The 14,165-nt window shown below is 37.3% G+C and overlaps 2 protein-coding genes across 2 annotated transcripts in view; both read right to left on the bottom strand.

Annotated features, from left to right (window-relative positions):
- Nucleotides 1-1,263: 1,263 nt before the first annotated feature.
- Nucleotides 1,264-2,934, bottom strand: hcrt (hypocretin (orexin) neuropeptide precursor). Its single transcript, XM_079624290.1, has 2 exons — nucleotides 2,852-2,934; nucleotides 1,264-1,939 (listed from the first exon to the last, which is right to left on the bottom strand). The coding sequence occupies exons 1-2, from the start codon at nucleotides 2,909-2,911 to the stop codon at nucleotides 1,493-1,495; spliced, it is 507 nt and encodes a 168-aa protein (XP_079480416.1). The 5' UTR covers nucleotides 2,912-2,934; the 3' UTR covers nucleotides 1,264-1,492.
- A 1,445-nt stretch (nucleotides 2,935-4,379) lies between these two features.
- LOC307004617 (inactive phospholipase C-like protein 2) overlaps nucleotides 4,380-14,165 on the bottom strand; it is a 72,658-nt gene continuing 62,872 nt past the window's right edge. The window contains exons 5-6 of the mRNA XM_079623965.1: nucleotides 12,537-12,646; nucleotides 4,380-6,013 (exon numbers count right to left, since the gene is read on the bottom strand). Coding sequence (XP_079480091.1) covers nucleotides 5,819-6,013; nucleotides 12,537-12,646 — 305 coding nt within the window. The 3' untranslated portion in view covers nucleotides 4,380-5,818. The remainder of the gene's footprint in view (nucleotides 6,014-12,536; nucleotides 12,647-14,165) is intronic.

Raw genomic sequence — 14,165 nt, 5'->3', positions numbered from 1 at the left:
TTGTCAAAAAAATGAATTGAATACAAATAAAAAATTACTATTATTTTTCTTTATCTGAAAATGACGTGTATGTACACATATATATTATATAGAAATAATATATGTGTACATACACGCATATATTCCAATCATATAATTACATTTAAATGTAATTATTCATTTTGTATTAATTTACTATACAAATTTGTGTGTCTATCTATATATCTATATACACATTTGTATAGTAAATTGATTAAAAATTTGTAATTACATTTAAAGCACTGATTGTTGCTGTGTGGATGTAATTTTATATTTGTTTGCGAGACAATAATCTGCCTGAAAGCCAGCAGAAAAATCTTTTGCATATAACCAAATTAATGTGGCACAAGCAGATCTCTCCAGTGACTGAGCGACAGTTATAGAGGCTGTAATGGGAGCAGTACGAGTCTTAAAACCACAAATAAAGACACTTTAAGGGCTGAAGTGGGTTTAAAGGGAAAGTGACATTACTAGAAACACAAGAATTAGGTGCAGAGAAAGAGAGAGGTGGTGCGAAAGGGAAAGCAGAACAGCCATCTGTGCTGAGCAGATATTTACATATATTACCAGACAAAAGCAACATCTCCCACAACACACACAGGAATTTCTATAAGGGTGGAATTTGAAAGGATACAGCTTTGGGTCAATACTTACTGGCAGGGCTGCAGGAACAATCTGGAAATGTGCTGTTTTTACAGGCAGTGGGGGTGGAGGGATAAAGGAGGGTCTTTATGAAAAGCACTAATTATCTCCTAAAAAAAGTGTCAGGATGAGGCAAGCTTTCACATTGATACTGGGGCAAGTTGTCACGTTTGTGTATTTCATGAACCATTAAATATCACATACGCCTTATATTTTATAGATGTCGTGAAAGAGTTATCCTAGCCCCTTATGCTTTGTGAGTTTTTAATATATTTCTTGACCAAAAATGTTTTCTCGACTTTATTGTTGTGGTATTTTACAATATTTACATCACCTGCCATCTGCTGACCACAAAACATATTACACGTTACTGAAATGCAACAAATCATCTTTATAAAACAAGATAGGCCTAATGCTTCCGCCCTGACCGACTGTAATAAAATACGCATCATTAACATCTATTTAATTTAGTTGTGTTTTATTAATGAGAAATATTCACAAATCCCACTGAGACAGGTTAACTGTTCACTATGCAAAGCAAATGATTTTGCATTTTTTGAGAAAGCCACAAGAGAATTTTTTTTTTATTATTTGATTTATTTTATTTAGGCTACGTTAAAAAAAATACGTACAACTTTTTATAAAACACACAGCACACATGGGATTAATGTTCGAAAAAACGTTAAAGTCTCTTCAAGTAGCTAATGTTAACCACAAACATTTTTTACTCAAATCAAAAACGCTATTTTAAAAACCCATTAAGAAGCCTTCCGTATTGGCAATTGACGTTACGAATGAACAGCTTGACTGTGGCTTTTAAAAGCGACAAGTGTCATCGTTTTTCATAAGCGTCCAAATCTTCTGGTACCGTGGGTAACGTTATCAGATATTTAATCGGACCCCCAAGTCCTAGTCTCACGGGCGCGCTCTCGGTCCCTTCCGCGTGCACGAGCGGCAGGTGCCCGCCGTCCTCGAACCTCTTTCCCATAGTCAGGATTCCCGCGGCTTGATTCCGTGAGCCGTGCAGGAGTTGTTGCAGGCGGTCTTCGACGCGTCTCTCGCCCACTTTACGTTTGCCAAGAGTTAAAATCCCGACAGCAGCGTCGTTATTAAAACGACCGAAATGCCTTGCCACGTAAGTATCGTTTCGGCTTCCCGCGCGGCACAGCAGCTCGTAAAATTTGCAGGATCTCGAAGTGCTCGTGCAGCAGGAGGCCACGCCCTCAGCGTCTCGCGCCACGTGCGCCACCAGTGCCATGAAGAGGAGCAGTTGAACTTTCTGTGGTAAGAGAGGACGCAATCAATAAATGCTGAATATTAAATCATATATCATACATTTGAAGACGTTTTAGATAATAACATTCAAATCACAAATGCAAATGATTTTGTATGGTAACTTGTATCGGATTTTTATTATTGAAAATTATTTAATTGTGTTTTTATACCATTGCTGAGTTGACACAAAAAATAGAAACCCTTTCTAAATTAAAATAAAATAATATTTTAGCTACAAATAATATCTAAAAAATATCAGCTACAATGGGTTCATAAACAATGCAACTGATTCTTTATCTGATTGTTATTATTTTGTTTTCCACCCAATTACTCAGTTGGTACATGAAAATAAAAAATCTTTACCACACTAAAATAAAATCATATAAAAGACAAACCAGCAATAAGATATGTTTTGTTTGTATTGAAAATTACTTTTTTTTTTTTATGTCCTGATAGGTAAAAATATAACATTTTCATCCACAATTAAATAGAATAAATAAAAAAGTAAAAAACATATATATGTATATGTTACAAATTAATCATCTTGTTTATTCCAAAAATGTCTGAGTTCTAGTTAGCAGACAGCTGTCATTACAAACACTAATTACTAATAGCCTTGTGGAATAATTTCAGACTTTCAATTGATTTATTTGAAAAAGTCTCACTGAATTTTACTGTTAACCTTTAATTAAATGTTCTAAAAACAATTTTCTTAGATCACCAACTGCCTAAAAGAGTTAGATTGTGTTCTTTATCAGTTAAGCTTTGCACCTGCAGGTTGTATAATTTTTTGGTGTCAATGACACTTTATGATCAGCATGGATGTCATTGCCAATTAAACAGTTTAATCCCCAGATGTAAACCTTAAAATGGTAGTCTTCAGTTTAAATTGCTGAAATAATGTATGAACTCTTACCTTGGCTGTGCAGTCCATGAGTCTGGCTGCTGCCCCGGTCTTGTTGTAGACAAATGTCATGAGTCTGATGGACTTGATGTTTAAAGTCGACGGTCCTTTAACTCTCTGAAACGGGACCAGTGTTTTTATACAGACATGCCAGTGATGCCACCCACTGCTCCAGCCTCGGAAGTTAATTATAGGCACAAATGATACTGACAAAATACCCAGCTGATATTATTTCTTCAATGTCATGTTTCTCATTTGAAGCTGGATTATGATACAATAAAGAATTGTTAGGGTTGTTAGCGTCTTTGTCATTAGCGTGTAACCAGGATTGCCTGTATCCAAGTAGGCTACGTAAAGCTTTTTAAGACTATTATAGACAAGCTTCGTTAGCGAATGTCAACAGAATGAGTGTGACAAGGCCTTGACTTAATTAGCTGCAAATGCAGAGGGTCCTGATACAGCAACAAAAGGCTGAATGGAACAAAAGAGCAGCAGCGTCACTAACTAATAAAGAAGGGGAATATGGATGGCAGGATGCCTTTGTGTAAAGCAGAAGGTCAGAGAACGGTCAGTTACCAGTAATGATGAGTAGCCTACACCTGCATTACACCACAGAGAAAGGTCCATTTATTTATGTGTTGTGGATTGCATGGATAATGGCATTCACATTATAATAAATGGATGTCTTTGGATGAAGTCATAGGAGAGAACCCAGACATATTCTGGAGTCTTTCAGACGGTTAATTATAAAGAAATGAGTGGAGAAATGTAAACGTGAAGGAATTCAAAATTTATGCCACAAATATCATAGTTGCAAATGTCTTAATGAATATTTGTTTCAACGTCATGTGCCAACGTCTTGGGTTTGATTCCCAGGAGACACACTGACAAACATTTTTTTTTAATGAATGCACAGTAAGTCCAAGACATTTATGATCTTCTATCATCTACTCTAACGTTCAAAAGTTCAGGGTCAGTTGATTACATTGATCTAAAGTGACAGTAAAGACAGAAAGTTCGAAAAAAGATTTCTATTTAAAAATTTAGTATTTTTATTTGAACTTTACATTTTACAAAAAAAACCTAAATTAAACAAAATACATTTAGAAAATACAAATCAATGAATGATATTAAAATTACAAATTATTATTAATAATAAGGGGAGGGATAAGAACATGAAAATGTATCAGTTTCCTCAAAAATATGAAGCAAAGAAGCAGAACTGTTTTCAACATTGATAATAATAAGAACTGATTGATTTCTGAAGGATCATGTGACACTGAAGACTGCTGAAAATGCAGCTTTGTAATCACAAGAATAAGTTACATTTTTAAATATATAAAAATAAAAAATTTAAATTGTAATATAATTTCCATATATAAGTACCATATTTTTGATCAAATAAATGCAGCCTGGGTGAGCATAAGAGACTTACCAACCCCAAACTTTTAAATGTAGCCTATATGTCCTTTGGCTTTGATATTATGAAAATGTAATGCACACTGACACAAGTATTAAAAAAATGACCTGGAGACATTTCTGTTGTCATGTGGGCTTTATAAACGACAGACATCATCTCAGTAAGATGTTATTTGACATTAATGTGAAAGTAAACACCCAAATTCTTTGACCCAAACTATATCTCCCAAACATTGACATTTCCTGTTCCTATGAGGTTTCCACCAATGAAAACTGGTACAGAATGACACCTGTTTACGCAATTATAAAATAACTTCCATTTCAATTAACACCTACCCACAATATTAACAGCAGTAATAACAATATTCATGAACAGGGTGTGATGTGTTCTTAACGAGATGGTCACGTGTCTTTTGACTTAAAATTATTAATTCTTCACTTATTGAAATATTTATTTGCTTTTCTGATCGTCATTGGTGCTTTTCTCAACAACTGAGATCCATATTTTCCCAGAGTTTCTAATCTTACCAGTAGAGCCTATATTTCAATGGGACGTGTCCAGTTTCCAGTTTAAAAACGATATACACACTTTTCCTTATTCAAAATACTTCACATACGCATCACGCATACATACATACATACATACATTTATATATACACACACATATACACACTCACACACATGACACCTGGAGAAAGGCCCTTTTAGGACCAAGGTGTATTGAGCTGACAGTTTTAAAATGAATAACAATGCGTAGAGCAGCCAGCAGGGGGAGTGAGAGAGTCTTCAGTTGGTTCTATCATGTTAGTGTGAACTGAGGAAGTGTAAACTATGTTGGTGTAAACATTCGCCTTTCACGTGTACTTTTGATTTTCTGTTCTGCTCTTTTTGCTGAAGCTCTCTTTGTTGGCTCAAAATGCTATACTTCTCTTCCAGCTGAGTAGTTTTGCACTTTTTAAAAAATCTTGCTCAATCTGGAGGTTTAAGATTGATACCCTCCATGCAGTTTTAGACGTACCCATTTTAGACTTACTGCAGCCAAACTTCAAATTTCACAAAAGAAGATATTTTGAAGGATGTTTCAACTGTTTTTATCCATTCAATGAAAGTCACTGGTCTCCAAAACATCATTTGGATCCCATTGACTTTCACTGTATGGACAAAAACAATAATTTTTTAGCATATCTTCTTTTGTGTTCCACAGAATATGATTGAAAATTGGGGCTTGTGGGAGTCGTGGCTAGAGAAGGTGATCACAGCTAATTTTCAACAGAAGCTTTGTCACAGGAGTTCAGGTCACTGTAATGCTTTATAACACGATTATACGGTGGGTGTAAAAATGTAAGACCCGAGTCCGGCAGGCATTGCGGAGCTGGGAAGAGAGTAAAGCGCACTGATCAAAATTAAACTGTCTCCAGTGTGTCCTTCACTGACTCAATGCACCTGACTCTTTCCTTTACTGCTCCCTTTCTCTGGACTAAAGAGGCAAAGACCACCTTCCTCACAATGTTGTGTATAAACTGAAGAAATAAAAAAAAATGATTCTCTCTCTCTCTCTCTCAGTGCAGGGTGGTGCTGTCCGTCTCAGTCTCGTGGATGGTGTGGAGGGGCCGCGCATGGGGCGGCAGTAGAGGAGAGGCAGGGGACGTCGAGCCTCCGTTCTTGGCCAAGCCGCATGAGTGAGCAGCGCACTGAATCTGTCGCAAAGTGTCTACCGCTTCTCCTTTTGCATGCTTCAACAGGTCTGCCTGGCCCTAAAAGACAGGACAAAATCGAAAGTTTAATCATTCATGTTAAGTCGAGAACTTCTGAAGTTGCAGAAAGAAAAAAAAAATCCATGCAGGAGGTGTGATCAACTGTGATCTAATAAAAAAAAATCTTAAATATTTTTAAACACACACACACACACACACACACACACACACACACACACACACACACACACACACACACACACACACACACACACACACACACACACACACACACACACACTCACTAGATGGATTAGATTAGATGTTTTTTCATTTTTAAAGAAAAGGTTTTGAAAAGAATGCCAGTGAACTTATACATAGGCGTCAGATAACCGAAGGGTTTGCACAATAGAAACAAGATGAACATTGCCCATCATGCCAGAACAAAATGTGAAAATGTATATAAAAGTAATGTTTATTAAAACAAAAAAGAAAGAAAGTGTAATAATTGCTAGATGAAAATAATGAGAATATAAAATCCTTATATGCACTGAAAGTAATGAGCCTGCAGGGGTCAGTCTAACACTAGGTGGGAAAGTCGGTGGCACTGCATAAACAACAGCAGCCCTAGAATATTCCCAATACCCTCTGTAAATCACCACTCTCTCTGGAAACGTCCCAGAAAGGACTGGATGAAGGGGACAGAGACAGTGTAAGAGGATGGGACAGGAAAGGGAGGGGAAACACAGTTTGTCTTCTCATCCTGTGTGTGTCCCTTAAATCAGTAAGTATGTATTTATGTGTGTGAGAAGACATTTTGAAGGGAAATAATAAATAAATGCTAATATACAAGGACATATTACCAAACCATGCAAACCTTTACCTGCAAAACATGCACAACCACACATAAATTTGCTTTCTATCTCTTTCACAAGGACGCCAGTTCTTCCCAGCCTTGATTCTTGATTGTTATAAATCTGAGCGTTGGACAAAACTAGCGATTTCCCTGTCAAATGACTGGATAAGAAATGATAGAGTGCAGCTTATTTGTCTATTTCAGCAGTTAAAATCCAGATGTAACCAAACTCATTTCTCAAAATGGCTTCCCTTGAGTTATCATTTATGATTCAAACATGAAACAGCCGATGAAGAGCTTTCAGGACATGGTGGAAACCTGCGTCATGAGGTCACCTAGCGGTCCTATTAGAGAACCAGAGTAAAACAGAATTAACTTTGCTCAATTTGATGTCAACTCCCAAGTAGAGCACTGCAACATCAGCTGCACTGCGTTTTTACTCCTTCAGACTGCAGTAACACTCTTTTATACGCAGGACGGGACAGGTGAGACTAGTACAGGCGGCTCGATGCTTTTTCTGCATGTGCTCCAATATGGATCCTCGAAGGACACCTGCATGTGTGCCCAGAGCTGAAGAGGCTCCTTGACCTGGATAGAGGAGTCTTCTGCCATAAATAAGTTATACATTTTAAAACGGATGAATTATGCATACGGGCGTGACGCATATAGACTCTTAGGCTGTGAGGAGAAGAGACGGCTAAGAGCACTGCAGCGAGACAAGGTGGTACATAGGCTACATACTTTATAAAGCCTGGATGAAACGCTTCTATGGTACTGGGTGACAGTTTGATGTCATTTCCTGGAGTAGTGACTCGTCTAACTCCTCCAAATGTGTCACACAAGGTCAAATGATATATATATATATATATACCGTATATATATATATATATTTACACACACACATATATATATATATTTTATTTATTTAGGGCTGTCAAAGTTAACTTAAAATGTTAACTTAAAATATCTATTAAATACTAAGTTTAATGCTTACTAATATTTAAATAACTGCTGTTGTACAGTGAAAATATTAAATAATTGTTTTGTTTATTTTGCAAACATTTTATATTTATAATATCACACTTAATATTTTTTTCACTCAGTATAAATGGGTTTTATATTTACATTAAGTAGACGCTTTTATCCAAAGTTAGTATAATATTAAAAATATATTGCTGCTTTTATGCTTTAAGTAGGGTTGAGAAATCCTGAACCCTGCAGGGAGAGTAATACTTTTCAAGTTTGGCTTAAGAATGTGTGCAACTACACATTCAGTCCTGTGCATGCGGAATAGAAGTAAATAAATCAGCTCATGCACACTAGGACACACAAACAGGAAGGTTTATGTGAGATACACATAGTTCAATCCCTTTTAGGCCTCTTTAGTGCTTTAGTCAACTAATTAAATTAAAGGCTTAATTAAGACCACAATCTGCCCCACATCTGTTACATACCTGTTCTGCAATGGCACACAAACCTATTTTCACCCAAAAATATTTATTAAATATACTACAACAAAATTCTAAAACCTAGAGATTTCAACAAGAACAAATTGCCATTGACAGAGCAATTAAATCCACAACTTGACCAGAGACCCATCCGCGCTGTTGTTCCGCAATTTGACACTTTCATTAACACTATGGCACACTAAAGGTGACATATTTTGTTCCCACTGTGTCTGGTTTATCTGTTTACATAAGTATGGACACAATTAATCTGTTAGAAAACATGGCACTTTAGCAAAGCTTATCTTATCATGAACACCATAAATATATAAACACAGAGAGATAAAAAGAGAGCAAGAGTGATTAAAGGGGGTTGGTGAGATAATGGGTAAGACTGGAAAGAACCTTGAGCATCATTGCTGGTTAATTCCCTATCTATCTTACTACTGTATGTTCTTTATGGTAGCTGATGGTGTTCAGAGATGCACAATATATATATATATATATAGCATTAGCCTACTGTATATAAAGATTCACCATTGTTACTCACTAAAACTGCATATTTTGACATTTAGAAATACAGTAAAAAAAGATCAAAATAATAATTTAACCATTTTCTTATTTGCTGCTCAAGAGACTATTATTATTATTACTATTAATATTATTATTAGTAGTAGTGTTAAAAACAGTTATGCTGCTTAACATTTTTGTGGAAATTGTGATATATTTTTCAGGATTCTTTGATACATTTTATTTTATTTTTTGGAGATCCTTCAATATGGAGATCCTATATTAAGGACAATACTAGTATATTTGGCAAAAATTTTGTATGAGCAATAATGAAACATTGATATAATTGCACTATACACTTTGATTTTCATGTCTTTCAAAATCTACACACATACTAATTTGATAAATGATCATGTTCTGTAATAATTCCAAGGCTTTAGAGTGCATGTTTAAGGATAATCTACATTGTAATGTACACAACGATATCAGGACAATAGCTACTTAATTGTAGTCTCGACTAGCGTGAAATCTGATTGGTCGTGGACGTGGTTGAGGAAACACTCCGAGTAGTAGCACTGAAAGCAAACCTATTAGTACCCCTGTAATGATTATCCCCTAGGGGTGCACGATATTGACAAAATGTGATATTGCGATATTGGTAATGAATATTGCGATATCGATAATAATTTTGATATTTTTAAACATATGTAAAATTACAAAAGTTATGGGGAAACGTATCAAAATAGATTCATAACAGGTTTATTTCAACTGACAGTCATATTGGGCTGGTACAACACAAATAAATAAATAACAACCATGTCTACAGAACAGGACATCTTTTACTGTTTGTACAGTAGGCTATAAAATAAATACCGGTAAATAAAGAGCATGTCAATAGAACAGGACATGTTGTACTGGTTGTATGTACACTACAAAAACAATAAATAAAGAGCAAGTCTACAGAACAGGACATGTTAGAAACAATACAAATAAATAAATAAAAAACAAGTAAAAAGAAAATGTCATGAGAAACAGGGCCCATCAACCCTGTGTAACCTTTAGAAGGCAATTTGCACTTTCCCCGGCAACTCACAGGTAGAGGTTTCGCCGTATGTAAGGGGCTGTTTACACCTGGCCACTTCATGCGTTTTCTGTGATCGGATAGCTATCCGATCGTGAAAAGACCAGGTGTAAATGCCCTCCAAAACGCATTCAAGATGTATTTGAATCCGATCGCTCAAACCACTTCAGCAGGAGGTCTGGGCTAGCCTGGCTCCGCCCTCCTACGTACTTCCGCTCAATTTTCATTTTCCTTCAGTACTTAGTCTGGGTCTGCGGTATATTCTTGGGTTTTCTCTGGTAAATTTTTTACCGGTCCAGTCAGCTAACAGAGGGAGTGGCTGAGAACGATGACGTTGAGGTTGTGTGCTAGTTTGAGTTAAAGTTTCGTCACGACCAAATGTTAGCGATTGGTTATGGCAGATCCAGAGTGGCTCTGGGCAGATCCAATAGTTTTAAAATTCAACAGAGTACCCGCCTACAAGGAAGTTAATGCTTGTCAATGGAGAGAGGCCAGACTCTCTGTACAAATTAAATGTACGAGAGTCTGGTAGGACCAGACTAGGTCTGGGCCACATTCCAGACGAAACTGGACAAGTGTAAATGCATCTGTCTGTTGAAACCACATATGTAAATTTGACTCTTCCCAGAAACGCTAAAAAATAAACGTGTGAGAGCGTGTTATAGTCTTTGGCTATATGTCATGTTATAGCCAGATATGACTACGCTACTGCAACACGCATCGCCACACATGAGCATCTATTCATCAAGCCAACGTTCAAACTATCGCAAATCAAAGTGAAAGTAAGTTGCAGACGCTTAACACTCAATTATCTTCATTAAAAGTAAAGAAACGAAATGATCTTACCAGGGCTGTTGCCGCTCTCTCTTATTGCGGTCTTTGATTTAGAAATTTTAGCTGATGATCAATAAAATGCAGCTCATAACTGTTGCTTTCGGTGACATGAACTCCGTTAAATCTGCATAGCGCAGGAATTTAAGATCGGATTTATATCCGTTTTGCAAAAACACATTTTTGTGACCAGGTGTAAATGGAATCGTTTTAATAAATCAGATAGCTATCCGATCTGAGAAAACGCATGAAGTGGCCAGGTGGCCTCATTTATAATTGTTGCGTATGCACAAAACAGGCCCTGAAAGAGGCATACTTATAAATTTGGGATTTATAAAAACAAACTCGATGGGAAAATGCGTGCACCTGCAAGCAAACTCTGACCCATGCTTACGAACGTTTTGGAGATGGAGCAGTTTGGCGACACCGATGGTGAGCTGGAGTTAAATGTCTTTTTGGTCACTTTTAGACCTAAAATCTAAAGAAAATTGGGGGAAAGAGTCGGGGGGAAATGCAACGTTACCAAGCGATGTGTATTTTTCGAGAGGTGCATGTCGGACGGGACGCATCATAAACGAAATATTGCTTGATTATCGCAAGACTTTCGATATAATATAGGGCAACATGATATCGCGATTAGAGGTCGACCGATTCATCGGTTTTGCCGATTAATCGGCACCGATTGTTGACTGGTGGAACTATCGTTATCGGCAAAAATATATACCGATAGTTTTTCCTGGTTGCGTCCATTGCTGGAGCGGCTGAGAAGCGCACGCTGTCATTCATTACACAGTGTCAGAGCTGAGAAAGGTCTGCTGGCATGATGCAGTACAAGAGCGGCCTCTAGAGGTGTAATAAAAACTCGTGCCTCGTGTTGTTTATTTCGACACGTGATGCTGCGTGCTGCACTGAGAGCACATGCTGCGTGGAGAGCGCTGACATCAGATGCGCGTTCAAAGCACCGACAGCTCAAATGTATGTAGCCCTTACAGTACATTTTGTCATATCATTATAAAGTGATTAATTTGTTGACTAAATGCTGCATTAGTAGAGACAGTAGGCGTTTGTTTGCCTTTGAGGCTGAGAGGACGCTAACATTAGTAGTACCTCAAGCGGTTAAAACACTGACAAACATAAACGTAAGTCCGACCCGAATGTTTAATGTCACAATTGTTACCTCTATTTGCATTAGTTCATATCCAGCTGGTCACTTTTATGCATTACATATGCAGATAAGTTGCATATTTAAAGCTAGAGACGTAAGCAAACTGATATGTTCATACAGCCGACAGAAACATAAACGAATCAGAAAAGCATTCGATTTCGGTTATTTATTTTTTTCATCTTCACTTTAATACAAATTTAGTTACTTTTTAATTAATTAAGTTGGCTTGAAAAGAACAGTTAAATAGTTACATTTTGTAACTGGTTTTATTTGTTATTTAGAGTATTACTTTTTGTTTCAGTTTGAATGAATGTCTTTTATTGACTTAAATATTTATTCACATTTATATATTTATTTCATTTAGCATGTTTTCATGGTTCAATACAGTTTTTTTATTTTTATAATAAAGTTCAGCACTGTTTTACTTGGAGTGTTATGTTTGTTTTTATCCAGTATCAATTTTAAAAACTATCGGTTCATTAATCGGTTATCGGCAAGTATGGCCCAACCTAGCTATCGTTATCGGTAAAATCCACTATCGGTCGACCTCTAATCGCGATAATGATATTGAGTCGATATATCGTGCATTCCTATCCCCTATACAAAAGTGTTTTACCATGTCCTAAATAAGGTAAAGAAGAGGCGGCCATGGTATATAAATCCCTCAGACCATTATATACAGAAAAGGTGCAAACCTTCAGCACAGTGATGTTCCAAGCGTAACTCTCCATGGCCTTTTGCAACTTCCTCCCTTTCAGTCCTTCTCTTGCCCCGATTCGATGCAGATCCTCATGAAAGTCCAATCCTAAAAGTGCAATAAATCAGCATTTGTTATAGTATTTGTGAAAGACAATAATTGCTAGCCAGCATAACGTCAATCTCAAGAATATGCTTTGTAAACATATGGGAAAAGACATCACAGAGTAATATGGACGTATTGTTATTGTCAGAAGCTGTTTTTTTTCTGACACGCTGCCACAGGGCAACCGAATCGCAGTCGTGACTCACTCCATATATCACTCATAGCAGAAACAGCCACAGAGACAGGAAAAAAACAAAAACAGAGCACTGTGACGAATGGATGGATGGACAGATGGATGTACTAAAATGCAAACAGTATGTGAAAAAAAGTATCTGCTTCAAACAATAGAGCTGATGAAAGGCCAACTGGACGATTTAAAAAAACGTTTGTTAACAGCATCTCAGTGGCAGAATAAGCCAATCTGAAGGCAGATGAAGAAACGCTGCTTATGTCTGTCAAAAGAGTGGCACAAAAGTTCTCTCAAGTAGAACAGTTTATGTCAGACGAGACGACACTATCAAAAAGATGTTTTCTGCCTTGTAAACAAAAGCAATTTTTTAGCCATCAATCCCTTATGAAAATCTACCGTGACAGCACATGTGACGGTGTCAGATGTCAATACCATGGTACTTTAATATAAACCATGAAATTAAATGGCTACTGGTATTTAACTGGTACTCCAAAGTACTTCAAAGAATACCATGGTACTTTCTGTTGGTGAATTCTGTCACAATTATCTTTCAGTTTACATCTCTTTGGCACTTGGCACTCTTTTTTTTTGCGTTTTTCCCTTTATTGAGAGTACAGTGTAGACAGGAAGTGAAGTGGAAGAGAGAGGGGGACGGGTTCGGGAAAGGGCCGCGAGCCAGGACTCGAACTCATGTCGGAGCCCTGCCCACGAGACTATCGGCTCCGACTATTTCCATAAATATGACAAAGGTTAAAAGAAGCAACAGCAAAGTGATGTCACTTATTGTTTCTTGAACGCATTGTCTGTTTGAACTATAATATAGTTTTCACACTCCTTTTCCCCAAAACCTGCAGAACATATACTTATGACATCCTGAGTGAAACGCTATATACGATGTGGGCTCTCAGGTGCAGCAGCTAGTGCTCGTGTGTAAGAGAAATGTCTGAGAGTGTATTTGTGCAAGTCCAGACACTCTCTCCAGGCGTAAGCCTGAAGGTGTCAAAACATTCCCTAACACCTGCCCACCGTCCACTTCACTCAGCTGGGATTCATTCCAAGAACAGCTCCTCTCATCTCCACAGCCGAATTTATGCCAACAGACGCTGCTACTGCAAGGCTAGCTAGTCATAAATACTCTTTTTAAGTAAAATGGGCTGTAGTTGCTCAGCATTCATGTGATTTTACAGTCCCTGAGGCCACAGCTGTAAAAGAGGACAGCCATGCTCATTCAAGTTTATTTGCTTACTATGTCAGGATACTGACAACATTGTTATCTAGATGAGCTCATCTGCAGCTCCACATTTTCAAGGGCACAGAGCGAGGAAGGGCTTG

Source organism: Phoxinus phoxinus (genome assembly GCF_949152265.1).
Source record: "Phoxinus phoxinus genome assembly, chromosome: 1".
NCBI lineage: Eukaryota > Metazoa > Chordata > Actinopteri > Cypriniformes > Leuciscidae > Phoxinus > Phoxinus phoxinus.
The sequence above is the reverse complement of the archived record's forward strand: the minus strand, read 5'-3'. Positions and strand labels throughout refer to the sequence as shown.

Excerpts from the sequence above, each read along its gene's own strand:
- hcrt (XM_079624290.1), bottom strand. The coding sequence starts at position 2,911 with ATGACATTTGTCTACAACAAGACCGGGGCAGCAGCCAGACTCATGGAC. Across the intron at positions 1,940-2,851 it reads TCATGGACTGCACAGCCAAG|AAAGTTCAACTGCTCCTCTT; the intron begins GTAAGAGTTCAT and ends CTCTTACCACAG.